Source organism: Corvus moneduloides, chromosome 2 (assembly GCF_009650955.1).
Source record: "Corvus moneduloides isolate bCorMon1 chromosome 2, bCorMon1.pri, whole genome shotgun sequence".
Classification (NCBI taxonomy): domain Eukaryota; kingdom Metazoa; phylum Chordata; class Aves; order Passeriformes; family Corvidae; genus Corvus; species Corvus moneduloides.
The window spans coordinates 66,090,445-66,108,743 of NC_045477.1; the positions used below are offsets into that span (position 1 = coordinate 66,090,445).

At 33.6% G+C, this 18,299-nt stretch overlaps 1 protein-coding gene across 2 annotated transcripts in view; it reads right to left on the bottom strand.

The window, feature by feature from the left end:
* Positions 1-18,299, bottom strand: part of KLHL1 (kelch like family member 1) — a 196,988-nt gene that overhangs the window by 24,594 nt on the left and 154,095 nt on the right. Inside the window, exons 7-8 of one of the 2 annotated variants that reach the window (XM_032099888.1) lie at positions 15,487-15,729; positions 2,287-2,449 (exon numbers count right to left, since the gene is read on the bottom strand). In XM_032099888.1, the coding sequence (XP_031955779.1) occupies positions 2,287-2,449; positions 15,487-15,729 (406 nt within the window). The remainder of the gene's footprint in view (positions 1-2,286; positions 2,450-15,486; positions 15,730-18,299) is intronic. The other variant, XM_032099889.1, reaches the window with a different exon arrangement.

Sequence of the window (18,299 nt, forward strand, 5' to 3'; positions counted from 1 at the left end):
TTCCAATATTAATTAAACTGCATGTATTCTTCAGTAGTATTTCCTTTTTTTCCCCCTAGATTTCTTCTTGTGTTCTTTTTCTGTGCTAACAACGTACGGAGCTGTTTTTACCTCTTCTTTCACTTCTTAACATTAATTTTTTCAAGCACAAAGCTTGCTAATTCACATATAAACTACTAAATATTCTATTTGTGTTGCTTCTTAAGGTCATCCAAGTACTTCTGTATTCATGTGTCCAACATGAAACACATGATATCACCCCCTTTGGTGCCACTGAATTGACTGGTAATTTAATGAACTTGCTCTTACTATTAGACTCTTTTAACCCAGGACAGATCTTTAAAGAAATCCAGGGGTAACTGTGACATCCTAGTTATTGCATATAGTCCTTTTCTTCTTCAAATCCCTGTACTATTCACCTTTTTTTAAAATCTTAAATATTTATTTCCTATGTAGCACCAGATCAATTGTTCTGTTGAAATTCTGGGAAAATAAATCCATCACGTGTCTTTTATCTAGAAAACAACCTGTATCTTTTATTAGTTGTTCTAGCTGCCCCTTACAACTAGAAAGACATTTAAGGAAATGAATATTGCCTGTGTTCCTCATTGAAGGATAGTAATTATTCTATCCTCTTACTCTGGGAAATCTGGAGGTAACAACCTGGTGACCTTTGTGTTGGGAGAAGAAGATATTCCATTAAGCTCTCCTGGGTGAAACAGGAGCAACTTTGAAATGTAATAAGGCAACATATTTATAGAAAAGAACCCTGTCAAAAGGACTACGTTAAAATTTTTTAAAAGTACTTCAAATAGTTATTTTTCTGAATTTCTGAGAAATTCAGTAGGATTTTATTGCTTCGATAATTAAATCTTTTTCAAATTAGAATATGATGCACATGTTGACACAATCATTTTCATGTTTTAGGAAAGATGTTGATATAAGAACTTCAGTTTAAATTTTAAAATGTACTTCAGTGAAATAACATTAATTTCTGTGCCCCTGTTTTGCCAAATTCAGATAGTATTGTTTTCAATTTGTTTGAGCAGCAAAATAATTAATAATTTACTTTCACGGTCTACACAAGTGAGCTTCAAAAACACATCAATACATTGGAAATTAATAAGAGGTTACTTATAAATCAATCACCTCACTCAGAGCCTGAGGAGATCACAATATGAAAGCTTTAATTTTTTTATTTATTTCCCTCATAAGCTGATAGAAAAATACAATTTTCATTTTTCTGTTTAAAATTAATTTAAATGGAAAACAAATTAAGCTAACCACAAAGCAGTGGAAGATCACTAATGGAATAGTTTCCCACATTAAAACACAAAAGAAGAGGCTATATTTTTTCAAGTGTTTTAAGAAACTCACATTGAAATATTTAGCATCCAGTATCCATTGTACGCAAAGTGCCCCAAGCAGTGTGAGATACACACATAGAATAGTTTATAACTCTCTCACTTCAAAGACCATCTAATGCATTTCATTTATTTATTTATTTTATTCACTGCAGAAGAAAGAAATCGTAATGAATAACCAAGAAAAAAACTCCTCAGAACTTCCATAGTAAAATATTTTTTTTTCCTTTGCTGAATGTTAAATCCACCATCTTGTTTCCCAATGAGATATCCATTTCCAATCTCCTGAGGAATGCAGCACATGTCAGTTGTGTGTAGCAATGTAGCAAATTAGCACCAGGGAGTTGAAAGGTTTGGTCCTTACATATGTTTTCAAGTTCCAGTTCTTGGCATACGGGATATTTTTAAAGATGGTTACTCAGATAAAAAGAATGAAAATCAATTTCTGTTTCTAGAATATTTTTATTTGCTGCAGTGAGACCACTGCGTTCTGGTTTTCAGTGGTGTCCATCCTACCTTTCTGGGACACAGATAACATTTCTTTTAATTTAAAAGTTTCATGTAATTCATGCAAAATTCAACTGAGTATCTATTAACTGGGAAGCATTAAATATATGGTCAGCTGTGAAAAAGAAACAAAGCTGGAATATATATGCATAATCATATGCAGCTCTTCATGACTGTAGATCAATATTTCCAGGGTTATTTGTGTAGATGATGCTTCTGCTAGTCTGCTGCAGGCCTTATGCACCACTGAAACCAGTTTCTTGTAGAGTAACAGGGTTATTAAAGTAGCTTTGACCATTTGATTTAATCTGGAACATTTCAATGCCACTGCAACTTAATAAGGGAAAGCAATGACAATTAAGCTTCACTGGTTTTCAAAAAAAGTGTTTCAATTGTGTAAGCATACCCTACTCACTTGCCATTTAATGCTGCTACTCCAACAGTGCTTCTGGCAATTGACATACTTGCCACAAATGTCCACTGCTGACTTTGAGGGTCCCACCTCTCAACTGTGTTCAAATAACTCCAACCATCATGTCCTCCCACTGCATAAATAGGCCCTTCAAGCACTGTAACTCCTAAAATGGAGGAGAAAGTGAGAGAAGATAAAAGTATGTTTCCTCTATCAGTAGTAAAAAATAAAAAAGTTTTCCAAAACACAACCAACAAATGAACTTGTATATTCAAAGTGAAAAAGGAAGCACCAATCTGAGATCTGATTAATTAAGAATTAACAAACAGGAACAAAATTAATGCCACTCCACATGGCTCTATGAAAAACATACAAACAAACAATTTCATTTCTTGAGAAGAGTGTTTGCTTCATAAAATAATCTGTCAATGATGTGATACTCTCAGATTTCTGTATTCCCTTTAGTATCTCATTCTGATCATGTATTCGCTCTTTAGAATAGCAGCAAAGCGCATAATAAAGTATGGACTGGATACCTGGTAGGTCTCAGATTATTGTCAACCTAAGGGGGATTTCATTGAATGGAATAGCTTCTACAGTGGTTGAAGTCTGTTTTTTCACCATTTTTGTCAATCATGTAAAAGAAAACATTAATTTTTCAGTAGCAGGAAGCTTGTGGACTGGTACAGAATCAAAAAACGCATTCAAAGGCTTGAGCAAGTAATTATACTGAGAAATTTAAGCTACTTCCTCAGTTTTACTGTATCAAAAAAAAGAAATAACCACACCTTCACAGAAAAATAATGTTGGCTATATGAGGATTCTTTTATCTACTGAGGAAAAGTAAACAAAATATTAAGTGTGAAGACCAAAGTTGGAAATACTTAAATAAGAAACAAATTTTTAACTATGAGGGGTTTGAATCACCGAGTTGAAGGAACGCCCGCCCTATTCTATCTTGCAATCTCTTCAGTTAAGCTTAGAAGGCTCTGGAAGATAAGTTATAGCTAAGACAGTGAGCTCAGTAATTCCATTCTATGAATCCGTGATCCCAAATGAACATCGCTCTGAAAAAATCTCAGGCTAAATCCAATCCTATTTCTAAGTCAATGTTTTTTTTTCCTCACTCCATTTCACACGATTTGAACTCATCAGAAAGTCAGAAAAGAGTAGATCATTAAAGTTTTAGAGAATGGCTTTATTTTTTTTTGCAGAAAAGTCTCTCTTTAATTTCAAACAATGCAAAGTGTAGGAATGTTTTGTTCCATTTCAGAAAAGTAATTAACTAAAAGTTTATTTGACTTTAAAACTATATTTTATCAATGAGTTTGAACATGTTTCATCTCAGTGTTCACAGAAAGTGATCCTGCACTTTGGGTGTTGGTTTTCGTTTGTCAATATTTTTTAACTTAGAAAGGAATTCAAAAAACCCTACTAACCCTTAAAAACATTTCCTCCAAATGAAGGTTGAACCTCATATTTTTCTATAGAACTCATTCTCCAATTGTTTTCATTGTCTTGCTTAGAAATGCTTTCTATTCAATCACATGCTCCAGTTATAATTTTTCCAGAATATTAAAGTGGATATTAAATTGAAGTCATGATCCATATAGCTCAATATCTTATCTCAGAACACAACCAGTAACAGCATGTGGGAAGATATGTCAGTGTTCACATAAAAATTAGGGGATTATATGATAATATATGTAGTTTGGGGATGTTTTTTGTTTTCTCTAGTATCTAATATTTTTAAATACTCTTATGTCCTGAACAAAGAGGTTTACATTGTCAGAAACTTATTTACTATGATTTCTTATAAAAATATGGTACTTCTTAGCTTTTCATCTATATACTCTTTGCTAAATGCAAAGTTAAGCGGAAAATCAAATTCTTTTTGGAATAACAAAATGAATCATATTCAAAGAAAGTTCAGGGGGGTAAACATATCTATACACATACATTTACACATAATTGGTGTCTAGACAAACACACAAACCCTCTCTCACCTTCACACATAAACAGAGTTGTATTATTATGCAGTGAATTTCACAAGGAATCTAAGATGCACATAAAAACACATCTCATCAGTTTTGAAATTTCTAGCCTTTACTCCCTCAAATAACTTACTTGCACTTTCACTAGGGTATAAAGAGTTTTCCTCAATTATTCTTTGTATCTCATTCAGTATTTCAGGTTTTTTTTCAAGTACTTCATATTTGAGTTTTATTCTCATCTATTTCCTGCTGGAAATTAAGCCATCACAATTATTTCAATTATTTTTGTAGGAAATTTGATTTTCCCTTAGTCAAAACACGATTCTTCCTGTGTTTTCATGGATTTTTACTTTTTTTTTTTAATGACAATGAAAGCTAATAAACTCATTGCATTAATATAATGTTGCTCTCTCTCTGCCTTTCTTGTTATACCCTTGTAATTGAGCTTTATACAGAAAATAGTCTTCAATGGCTTCTCTGTTGTTCTCATGAGAACTTTTCTGAGTTTATACTGTGAGATGCACAGTTTCTTCTGATTTTTTTCCCCATTGCAGAAACAAACATACTGCCCTCAGTAGCTTCTGGCACCCATTTGTGGAAGCTGCTGTACAAACTGTTGCATCTCTTGGGTGCCTCTGTTACCTGTGCTCAGACCCACATATCTATGAAGCCCCACAGTCTGATTCTTATGTTTTCTAAGAAGCCAGGTTGGCAAAGTTCTAAGCAATACAAAAGTATTTTCCTTCCCCATTAGGCAGTGCTTGCACCATATGTTTCAAAATATTCTAATGAGTAGTAATGATAATGTAATCGTCTTCCCCAATCAAATATATAAATATACATTTTATATTACAGCAGACTGTATCGTATATGAAGAATTCAATATTCAGGCATTGAATTCAAGCATTTAATTCATTCTTAGATGCCAGAATTTCTCTGTGATTTTTATATCATATGGACTAAAGAGTAGTCCCAAAGATGTTGCTTGTAGCCTCCTTATCACACAGGGTGGATTGCAGTACATCTCTTCTCTAACTGGAATTACTGAACAGTCCATGATAACAGCAAATGGTAACCCCACAATCTTAAGGGACACATTCCCCAAGATCACAAAACAAAATATTTTCCAGTAAAATTGATGAAACAAGACTATTCTCTTTTCTAAATGTTCCAGATCATTTGTTTTAATTGAAGAAAAAATTAAATTCATTGTAAGTAGACTGTGCTGAAATGTCAGAGTTCCAATCCTATTAGCAAACTGTAGTATTCCTCCTCCTTAAATAGCAAAGGTACTGAACTCTATATACCTTTTATTTTTTCTAAATGGTGCAGCCAATTTCAGCTTAGTCTCTTGAGATAAGATTTCTCATCTTTTTGTAGTCAAGATACTGAACAGTGTGTTAGAAGATCAGAGTTCATTTCAACTTCATGAAACAGGCTTCTGTGTTCATTATGTGTCCTAGAGTAAACTGACGTCAGAGTACATAATTTTGTTTTCTGTCATCTATGTCTACAAGATAATAAAAGTCCACCTAGATTTACACTCAGAATGTAGATAATGTTTTTTTGTTAAAATATACTATATAGAATGAGCTTTTCCTGTTTCTAAATGAGAAAATAGCTATTTCCAGCTGACATTTAAACTCTTATTTGTTATTAAGCAAATTGGACGGAAGAATAATACTGTTAAGTCTTTCAGGAGAGTTTGCTAAGAAAAGAGAAAGCACAGGAGGCCCTCATAGCTTTTCTTCCTGTACCTCATCTTCAACAATTTTGCAAAACCAGTTTAAGACACAAGAAAAGAAGAAATCCCCTTGGATTTAATGTTTCACATGATACTAGTGCTCTGTTGTTTTCTGACAAAAGCAATAATACATTCAGATAGTGAGAATTTTACCATAAGAGAATTATATTAAATAACCAAAGTTATTATCTTTAAATAAAGAACAAGAAACTAGAAATTGGTGGAATCAGATCTCACTTTTTTAATTTGTAGAAAATAATAATTCTGGCATCGAGGGAGTAATTTGTTCTACCCATCTTTTGATGAATTGCTTTCATTTATGTGACACTGTGAACAGTTTGGCTTTCCTAGTTCTCATAGAGTTGGAGAGCTGAAGCAACTACGAGCAACCTTTTTAGGAAAGGAAGCAACTTTTTTTCTTAAGAGGAGACGTTTTCAGCAATATATTGAGTAGTTAAGTACTCTGCAGTAAGTACAGTGCAGAGAAACCTTAATGTTTTCCTGAACAAAAAAAGTACCTGGAAAATAATTCTTCTAAGCATTTTGACTTAGGAATTTATAAAAGTAAACTGTATTATTTTTAAACTACAGGAGATCTAAAAAATTAATTGTCCAGTTTGCAATGGCAGGCATTTTTCTTTAGATTGCCTTGACAGAGCTATGCAGCAAAAACCCTATTATGCCTAATTAGGTGCTGAGATCTGTACAGTTCCAATTATTTATACTTGAAGACTGGAATGGGACTTTAATTGCTTTTCTGTAATGTTACAAAATAAAGGAACACTGCCTATCATATTTTTAACTCTGCATTTCCTTATCTGCCTAATGGACCTGATTTTACAGAGTGAAATTTTAAAAAGTGTAATTTTTTTATAAAACAACTGTAAATATAGTTTCATACTGACACTTGGATACAAAATGTCAAAGAAAAAAATATCTGTGGTGCTAGCTTCACTGTAGTCTCTGCATTTTGATATTTGTAGAGACATGAAATTTTAACTGGGAAGGATATACTTGTATCCCACACCTTATTTTTTAAATAAGGACATTAGCTTTCAAGAAGATAACAGACATCCACTGTATCATGACACTGAAGGTGAGAAGACAAATCAGTGGTTTGTTATCCAAGTATTAAACTGAATCAAATAACACCCAATTCTACCCTTTTAAGCTCTGTATTTACTTAGTGTCCAGGTAGAAGAACTTTTCTAACAACATCCTTTCTCACCCACACCCACAGAAGCATATTTATACAACTTTGTATTAATTGTAATCAATATTCCTGGTTTTTCTTACTCTGTTCTTTCCCCCTTTACATCTTAAACCACTTTTCTTCCATAATAGTGGTGCCAAAGAAAGTAAAGTCCAATTTGCTTTAAGTTATGCACCATGAATTAAATAATGAATTAAACCTCGTATTTACTTCTCAAAACCATAATATTAACTGAGTGTGAAATACAAATACTGTTCTTTGGATGCTGCATATAGGACTGCCATAGGCCAAGCTTGGAATTTAGTGTGTCATTACTTGGAGAATTAGACCTGATCTACCTTCCTTAGTGAATATTCAGTGACTCAATGTTGAAAATACCTATTCCTATGTAAATTCACAAGCATTTACCAAGGCTCATTTAAAGAATTATATCAATATCACTGCCCTCTTGGACTAGAAAATATTACACTAACATGCTAATATAATGCAAATTTATAGAAGTAAAGATCTGTCTGTTGACCCTTTATTTATATTCAGTCCTGTAGATAAGACACTAGATTCTCAACTCTGCCACACTATTATCCTGAGAACATGGCTCAGAAATTATTGTAAGTGTTGCTGTTAAGATTTGTAACTCTTTAGTGAATTGGGTTATGATCTACTACTTACTAAAGGTGCAGAGTACAAAGAAAAGGTACTTAATAATGCAGAAAAAAAATCCCTCTAATGTTCCCCATGATTAGGAGAAAAATCCAAAGCAAAAATCTAATATACATGCAAATCAATGTTGCAGAGAAAATACTTTAAAATACTCAGGCCTTATGTCAACCCACAGTGAAAGCAGTCAGAATGGCATATTTTTCCTGAGATTTAACATGAAAAAATAACAATAATTTAACTACATAGAGGTATATAGTACAGTCGATGTTGCTTAAAAGAAAGATTCTCAAATTAATCACTTAATAGCTGATTCTGGGGTAAAAAATACAGCTATATCAGAGCATTGCTGTGTTCTGGTAAGCTAGTCTGTTGAGGAACTCTTCTACTCAATGCTTAGGTGGTGGGTTTGGGCGTTTTTGTTTGTTGGGTTTTTTCGGAGGCGATGGATTGTGGGGTATTCTGTGCATAGAAATCACCACATAAAGATGGAGAACATACACATTAACTAGATCATTGCTTTTATGAGATGCTGATGCACCCAGAAAGATCTACCATTGCAGAAACATAAGATATTTACAACATGGTCTTGAGTTGAACCTTTCTGGGACATGAATCTTTCTCAGCTGACCAGAACTGACCAAAATGAGTATGGCATCATGCTCTGGAAATCTGGAATACCATTGCCCAGTGCAGTAGAACTTGGTCAGTATCATATATGTGATAGCATGAAGTGCTATAATATTTTCAGTTGTCTGCATGCTCTAAAAACTATTATCTGGAAAAGTTTCCTTTATCCAGTGTTCTAGCTGTTTGGCACTGTAATAAACATTATGAAAAAAATATCATTATATCATTCAAGAATTCTTTTATTTATAAATAGTTGCTCCACAATATTGGGAAATCAATTAGTCATAAATAATTACAGTTTTATCATACTAATAGGGTATGACCTAATCTGTTGGTTTCAATGCTAATTCAATTCTCGTCATTTTACTGACATTTCTTCCTTCCTGCCTTTTGTCTCTGGCCTCCAGGTTCATAGATGTCCTGATGTCCAGCCTGGAGTCTCAGATCCTCATGCATCTATCTCTGCAGCTCTATACTTTTTAATCTCCACAGAGTTTCTTTTACATACAGACAACATACAAAAAAATTGGATTTATTATGATGTAAACAAACAAAAAAAAAATCCAGACCCCTACTTATTTTTTTTGTATGTTAATGGAAGATGTAAATTTGCTATTTTTGGCTCCTTGGTAGCCCAGCAATGGTGATACATAAAAAGAAGAAACTTTCATGCATGATAGCAGAGAAAGAAGAACAAAGATCCCTTTTATCTTCTACATTTTTATAGTTTATTTTACAGTTACCATGGATGGGAGTGTTAAGGCTATATCAAGGTTTTATTTATATTCCTAGTCTATTTTAGTGGTTTCTACTGTTCCTGGAATGCTTTCTGACAGATCGTAACTCCATAGACAAGCATGTATTTATTGGGGCTTAAGCACTATCTAAAATAACATCGTTGCTTAACTGCCATAGCAAAAGTTTTTAAAACGGAAGATGAAAGTTCAACTCTCACTGACTTGAAAATTATCCTTCAAACTAGGTCTAAAGAGAGGTATCATTCATCATTAGATTTTTGGTGTTGAGTAAGCAATAATCTATGTTATATTATGTTTCATGAAAGTAGTAAAAGTGAGAGAGCCTGTACAGTTAGTGGTTTTGCTGTGTATCTGATCTAGTCTGCTCATATTGCCTGTTTTCCTGGTGGAACGGTTTTAAAAAATCTGTTAGTAACACTCATTCTTTAAAGACTTTGTTTCCAAACAAAATTTATTTGGCATAAAATAAAGTAGAGGTGATCACTTTCCATATTTATCTAACAAAATGCATCTTTAATATACATAATTTTTATTGCAATAATATGTTCATTATAAATTTGTAGTATCAAATATGTGTTACCTATGTGTTTCTCCTTCACTTGTTTCAGTGTAATCAGATACTGTTTTACTATTATGGATCTAGTAATATTTCTAGTATCTGCTACATTTTCTGACATTGCATTGAAGTCTTATTCTAAAAAGCTATTGAAATTTACAAATTTATTGTTAAAAATTACTTTATTTAATTTACCAGGGGAGAGCAATGGGATTAAAAATAACTGCTTCATGTCAATATTTATATAGGGAAATGTTATTATATAGAATATTTTTTTTAACTTATTGCTTTATGAAGGAATAATTCTACCAGAAATTACTAAACTGTGCATCCATTGATGTTACTATGTTACTGCTACTTCTTTAAGGTATTATGTACTTCATTACTATGCTAGTTTTATTTAAATAGAAAATTTTCTATATTACTATAAATATATATTACCATATATATAAATATTACTATATAGCAATATTATATATTACTATATAATATAAATATTACTACATTTTTTCATTTAGTTTTGTATCTTGAATAGTTTTTCAAAAATCTATATTTTTAATATCTCCCAAATCATACCCACATACAGACATAAATACCCAATAAATACCCAATCTTTGGCTTTCTTTCTAAAAGTTCCAGTGCAACTGGAATCTAAGTTAGAGTCGCATTACCAGATTCTCAGTTTCCAGTCTACTCAATAAGTATTTGTTTTACCTTGAGAAGCAGGAACTGCTCCCACAAATTATTTAATCCTAAACATGCTACACTTCTTTTTCCCATGGAAATGAGATTATGCCATCTCAGTTGCTCTACTCAATCATATATGTCCCTACTTAAGCAGCTGAATCCTACCCAAATTCTTAGATCTCTAAAATTCTGGAGTTGTAATTACGCCCTAAGCTGTCACACATTGGGAAACTATTTGATAAACAATAATTCCTTTTGAAAATACAAACATTACTTGTAAAGCATCTCATTAATTTTGAATCAATGAAATAGTCAATAATCGAATACTTTTAAAAGTAGATTAAATATTTTCTAAATTATCATTTAGTGATATAAAAAATATACCGGTGTCTGATAATTAATTTGCATGTCTAGATTTTTTTTATATTTTTATATTATTTATATTACTTATATTTATACATGTATTTTACTTCTAAGATTTACCATGTAATAAGAAGACTGATAGATCAGTTTCTCCACAATTTTCACTCCAGTATTTTTAATTATTAGTATTTCTCATTACTACTTGAAAGTTACAGAGGCATCCCTGTATTTTTCCCAAGTAAATTTTTTTCCCTTCCCTCTGACTTATGAGTTGGACTCTAGAGCAGTAAGCATGAAAGTGGAAAATCAAGCTGGGTCGAAGAAGCACGATGGGTCATTCCCTTTCTATGAAATATAGAAACAGGCCTTTGTGCAAACACATAGGGCCATTTGATATTTTGTCAGCAACATCTAAGATATTCTGGAATATTTTATCCTGTAACTCCCTAACTTCATGTATTCTCTTTCCACTTCTGAGTTTTGAAGTTAGTCTTTTAGGTATTCATTCCTGCACATACCAGTTCCATGAAAACCACATTATAAGAAAGTATTCACTCTAATTTCAAGCATACCCCTCAGGTCCTTTAAAATGCATTTACATTACATATTTAGCTTTTTCAGAACAATAGGTTGAAGACTAATCCAATGTGTAAACTGAGACTTGGGAACTCTTTAGGTCTTCTACGGCCTTTCAGTCTGGGTGGAGTGAATCCTATCTACCCTAGGCGTATATCCTATGTAAATAAATCTAAGGCTTTCCCATCAGCTATTAATATTTTTATAGCATTTATAGCATTTTCACTCAGATGATTACAACTGGGAAGATTCTCTCTTCCAAGAGGGGAGGAGGAAAAATATGTAACTTGCCTCCACTATAAGTCGTACAGGATTTTATGAGGTAATACCATGCACTGTCAGCCTCCTTCCCACACTGATCATCTTGAAGATATGTATTTGACTATGGATAGTGAGATCAGTATATTTTCAAAGCCAAAACTTTAAATAGGAGCTTAGATGCACTTTACATAGTTCATGGAAAGAACAAGACTATTTAGAGCACCTACCTGAAAAGACTGCTGTTCTCTAATTATACTGACAGCCTAATTTTCTCACTGTGGCATTTAAACTGTTTCTTTTGGAAAGACAAGACAAGTACCAATCTTTTTTTTTTTTTTTTTTTTTAAATCACAGTTTCACTGGATTTGATATCTAAAATTCTAATTAGTCTATCATTGGTTCCATATTTCCTTTCTCTCCCCTCCTCTACATAGACTATTAAGTTCAGCAAAGAAACTGGAAAAGTGGATGCAGATGCTTCATAAAACTGCTGAATTTATAAACCACAATCTGTTTTACATTTTTCACCTCTTTGTTCTTCCAGTCTCTTTCTTCCTTCCCTATATGGATTTTGATTCTGTCTTTCTGTTTGTCAGGTTTCACCTTTCCCATATTTCATTTCTGCCTTTCACTGCCTTTCTGGTGTGCTATTGCTCTTTCATATTCCATTCTGTTTTATGGACTACTCAACAGGGATATTAGAATCACTGTTACTTTAAATAATAGTTTTGGATGCCACAGTCTGCCCTTTCTTTTTTGTACTTTAGCACCACTTATTTCAAACACTGCCATTAAAAGAGCTTTCACTCATCTTCCATTGGCAGCTTTGAAACTGCCTAAAATATGACTTCCTACACTATGGACTTTCACTACAAGGCCTGTCAACTTTTATTTACTCGTTTCTACATGTATCAAGTTCTATACACATGGTTCTATGGAAGATTACGTGAAGACAGGATAAAGTGAATTGTATTATCTGGCTGTGACCTTAGTTACAATAGGGTACCCCTCACAATTTTTTGCTATGTCAACAAAAAGACATCCATGTAAAGGATGGGTGCTTATTTCCATCCTCTATACAAAATCCAATTCAAACTACTCTAGCATTTTTGCTACATGGATATAACAGAGCACACAGTTTAGAAAACAAATGAAAAAAAAAAATTACTTCAGATTGACTTCCATACAAAGAGCACTCACTAAATTAATAACTTTATGAGATACTTAGAAAAAAAAAATTAAAAGTTATTAAATTCTATTAACTAGGCTTCTCAGGTAAGAATATGGTTATTACATAACTCCAAATAAAGAACACATTTCTAACACCTCCCAAACAACTGTATTTAATCATCCCAATTTAAACTTCTCTCCTCATTTTACATGTTGTTTACAAAAAGCCTGAATTACTTCAATATAAAAATTTAAAAATTATTTTATAGTAAGCAAAAAAACCCTACAAATGGTCAAATTCCTAGTTTATTCCTTTTTTCCTACTATAGAAAACATACCAGTTTTTCTACAGGTATAACCTCAACATTCCTCAACTTAAACTATAATGGTATCTTTTAAATCTGTTGACCAAAAGCACATGTAAAACTATAGTCCAGAATTATTTTTTTAAACTGATCACCAAGGGTTTTCAATCATAGGTTCATCTCTTTTGTAACTGAGACAAATATTTTTTTCTATCAAGCATACCGTAATATTGTATTACTACTTTCCTGTAGTTATAGCTGCAGTCATTGCATTTTTACCACCCCTGGGAACAGCACTGATTTTATAAAATTCTGGAACACTGGCAGAAGAGACATTACATGTATTTCTGCATGTAATCCAAATATTTTCTCACGTATTTTCTAATTTACAATTAAATTTAAACTTAGGAAAAAATTTTAAATCAGCGAGATATTTAGTGTCATGATGCCATCTGATATAGATTCCCATTGTTATTTTCTATTCTAAGACTTGTTTAACAGCAACAGTACACATGCATATTACAAGAGTCCAAAGACATAAGTGAAGGGCAGGAAAGCATGGTCATTTTGGGAGGTATTGACACAATAGTACAATAAAGGACTTGCTGATTGCAACTCAGGGGAATGGACAGCATAACATAGAGTGTTGTGTGAGTCGACACAGGCAGGCAGCTGGAATAACCACAAAACCACCGCTGAAATGCAAAGAGTAAATTTATTTCCTATTTATTACCTTCCCAACCAGAGCAACACCCTGGCAGAGACACACAAGCAGGAACATGGCAACTTAGTCCAATCCTAGTGGGTGGCCAGGCTGCTGTTTGCACCCATTTATCCAGGTTTACCAATGTGCTGTGATCTCCTCTGTGCTTTTTATGACCGCTGAGTTTTGCTCTCTCTCCCAAAACAACGAGCTCAAACATGTCCAAAAGAGTGTCTCCAAGTCTCTCCAAACACCTATGTTATCTCTACACAGAAATTTTACTTCTCAAAACAGAGATAAACAGCAGAAGGCGTAATAGACACATATATATGGGATTCCCACACTGTTATTCTCCAGGCCTTGCCATTCCCAGCTACAAGGTCATGTGAGCAAATCTGCCATCCTCCTTGCCATTCTCCTGCTTTTAACACTTTCATCCCTAAATGTGTCTGTGAAAGAGTGAGATGTTAATGGGTCTAATATTTGCCCATTTGTGGAGGTGGTAGGGTGCTTTACTAGGCTGGGGTTTGCATCACCCAAGGGGGAGAAGGTGAATTTTTGTGTGGGTGCTGGTGAAGCCTCTGGTCTGCATAAATCAGAGGGGGTGATCACCCACCACTGGACGCCAATAAGAAGCAGACCTTGTGGAGGCAGTATAGTTCTTTTTATCAGACTAGTGTCCTCCCTTACACAAACTGGTTCAGTTGTAAAACTCTTCCTCCCACTCTCTACCCACTTTACCTTGGAAGGTCCCATTCACACGAACATTGACATTCACACATCGGCCTGGGAGTATTCATCCGTTCTCATGGCTCAGCTATGCTGATGTGAAAGGCAGCTGTCATGTCATAAACCATTAAAGACCTGCCCCTGAAAGCACTCCCTGTCTCATTTCAGTGTAGATCAACATGTGATCCACAGTGTTGCAAAAGCCAGTGTAAAACTTCCTTCCATTGAATTCTGTGTTTCGTGGGCTTCCCCCACTCCCAACAGATCAAGACTGTGATCACTTCAAACAACAGACATCTAAATTGCAGCAATCAAACCTCATCATTGGATCCACAGGTGGTAATATTTTTAACTTAACCTTACTCTTAACCTTTCTTTCTCTTTCTTTCTTTTGCACATACATTTTTCTAAATGTTATTTTTATATTTTTATATTGCTATATTACTACAGATGATAATAATAACCAAAATGGCTACATACTTGCTTCCAATTACATCCAAATTATTCTAAAATAAACCCTACATGTGCATATTTACAAACACCGATCTTTCATTGTCATCTAACTGCCCCAAGGGATCTCTGAAGAAGAACCTGGGTTACACTCCCCTTCTGGAGCAGATCATAACAGCGTCTTCCATTTCTATTTTTCATGACATTGTAATAATTGTATCATAACCAGTGGTTTTAGCAGAACAGATAATGAACAATTTAGTTTTCTATACCTTGTAACAACAATATTGTAAAACCGAGTTATTGTTACTGGCCAGAATGCTACCATAGCTTAAAAGTACTGAGTTTTCCATTTAAAATTACATAACCAAAAAATGTGGCACGTTTTAAAAATAATTTTTTCTTACCTAAGCCATGTCTGTGTGTTGACATAGGTGGTAGCACAGTCCAAGCCTTGGTCTTTGGATTGTAGCATTCAACAGTGTTTAATGTCTTTAAACCATCCCGGCCTCCAATGACAAACAGCTTGTCATCGATGACAGCAACACCAAACTGAAGCCTCCTGCCATTCATTACTCCAGCCTGAATCCATATGTTTGTTCTGAGATCATACTTTTCAATAGTTGTAGCTCCTGATGAGACAAGCAGAACTACAAATATCAAAATTATAGATGCATTTAAATAAATGCTTAAGAGAATGACTTGATAATTCATCTGAAATGTAACCAGTGCTTCATTTTAACATACACATAACAGTGCTTCATTTCCAAAGCTTAAATATGCTACAGAAAAAAATCAAGCTAATTATGAAGCTTTACTCTTTGGAACTAATTCTTTGGATTAAAATAAAAGGTTACAATTCCATGGAAAATAATTATTTTAGATTCATTCATTCTGTGAAACAAAAGAGCAATGAACCAAGTGCAAACAAACATGAAAGCAATAGTTTTGTTAATTGAACTAAAGAAGTCATAATTTAAATTCAATTTGTATCTAAGTGTAGCAGAGGAGCAATAATGTGCACTACAAATGGATGTATTAAATTCCCTCCCAGTTTTATGAAGCCACAAGATATATGAAGCAAATTTTGCATTCAATTTAGAGACACATACTTATTTATCTTTTTGACCCTCATTTAAAATTGACAGCTGTAAATTCATTAATCCTTAGGTTTGAAAGAACAAAATATACAGATTATTTGATACTGTTTTTTGGGGGTTCTGCAGGGCATATTATAATGATGCATATTAATAAAATTATAATGCTTTATATGTTGAATCTATTCATGCTAAGAGCTAGAACTGTAGCACATGAGTTCTGTAAAACTATTTACTCCAATAGTAAAGAGTACAGTTTAAAAGCTTTGTCATTCTGATTTCAGAAAATTGTACTTACATAACAAACAGTCTTCCAATTAAGATCAGCTATATATTTTCTAATATTGGCTGAGATTATATTATATTATATTATATTATATTATATTATATTACATACTGAGCATCTAATCCTGGAGTTCCTGGACTGCTTAAATTCTGTTTATCCAATAAGGTGCCTTACTATTTTCTAATGATGATGAGGATGATATAATAATAACAATAAAAACAGCAACAAGAATAATAACAAAAATCAACACAAAGTGAAGTAGGTGTCAGTCCTATAAAATCATTATTATCAGGCACATGAATATAATACATTCTAGACTGCAATTCAGACAAGAAAAGAAGACCTCTTAAATTACAGTAATTATTTTGATTGCAATGACACTGGAATAGTAGCATTCAAACTAGAAAAATCTTTAAACAAAAAGGTGGTGGAACAACTGAAAGGTATTATCAGCAAAGATTTTAGGATATCTTTAATTGCAGATTATAGAGAACTTCTTTTTGTAATATTTAGACTGTTCTTCATTCCCATACATATGGTCAAATATTTGCACAGCTTAGACTATAAGAGAGAATAATCTTCTACCTTTCCTAGGAAGAAAATTGGGTATTTCTGGCAAAGGAATAGATTTTTTTCTTTATCTCAACTGTTTTGATCTTGAAAGTAAAAGTATTTTCTTCACCTAGGAGAGGAGGCAAAATCTTGATACCAGTAGCATTTTACTAGACAAATTAGTTTAGCTATTTAAGAGTCAGTTCCTCTGGGTATATAAAATCAATACCATATTAGAATATTGATTTTTCATCGATTTTATGGCTTGAATATATTTGCATATAATACTCTCAGAATGAAAGTATTATTATATTGCCAAATGTTGACATCACAAATTTGCTCTAGAACAGAATAAAAGTAGAAGCTCTAAAGCATCCAGGGGTGCATCAAACACAGCATAAACAACAAGGCCATTGCTTCGTCTTGATGACAACACTTTTGAGCTACTTTTGCTAAAATCTCCTGTCACTGAGCAAAGACTACGAAATGTCTGTTTTCCCGTTTTTTAGGATCCTTAATTCAGAAGGACAGCAACGTCATTCTTAGAGTCTCTCACAGCCTTTTCTGCTAAATCTCTACTGACCTTGAAAAAATGACTTACAATAAGGCTACTGGAGCTAAGAAATTCATAAACATCAAGGTTTTCATGAAATATTTTGGAATTCTGTTTTAACTTTAAGCAACTGATTATATTTTATGACTTTGGGTAGTAGTTCTGTCTTTGCCAGAAGTCTAAATGGATCATAGAATTGTAGAATTGTAGAATCATTTAGGTTGGAAAAGACTTTAAAATCGTTCACCCTTTAACCCAACACTGCCAAATCCTCCACTAAACCCCAAGTGCCACATCCACATATCTTTTAAATACCTTCAGGGGTGGGTAGTCCATCACTTCCCTGGGAAATTCCAGTGCCTGATAACATTTTCAGTGAAGCAGTTTTCCCTCATATCCAATACAAACCTCCTCTGGTGCAATTTGAGGCCATTTCCTGTTGCCCTATCACTTGTTACTCGGGATAAGAGACTGACACCCACCTTGCTACAACTTCCTTTCAGGAAGTTGTAGAGAGTGATAAGCTCTTCCCTGAGCCTTCTTTTTTTCCAGGCTAAAGAACGTCAGCTCCCTCAGCCACTCCTCAGAAGACTTGTACTCCAGGCCTTTCATCAGCTTCACTGCCTTTCTCTGGACACACTCTGTGAGCTCTAGGATCTCCTTCTTGCCCAGAACTGGACACAGGATTTGAGGTGTGATCTCACCAGTGCTGAGCTCAGCGCATACATAATC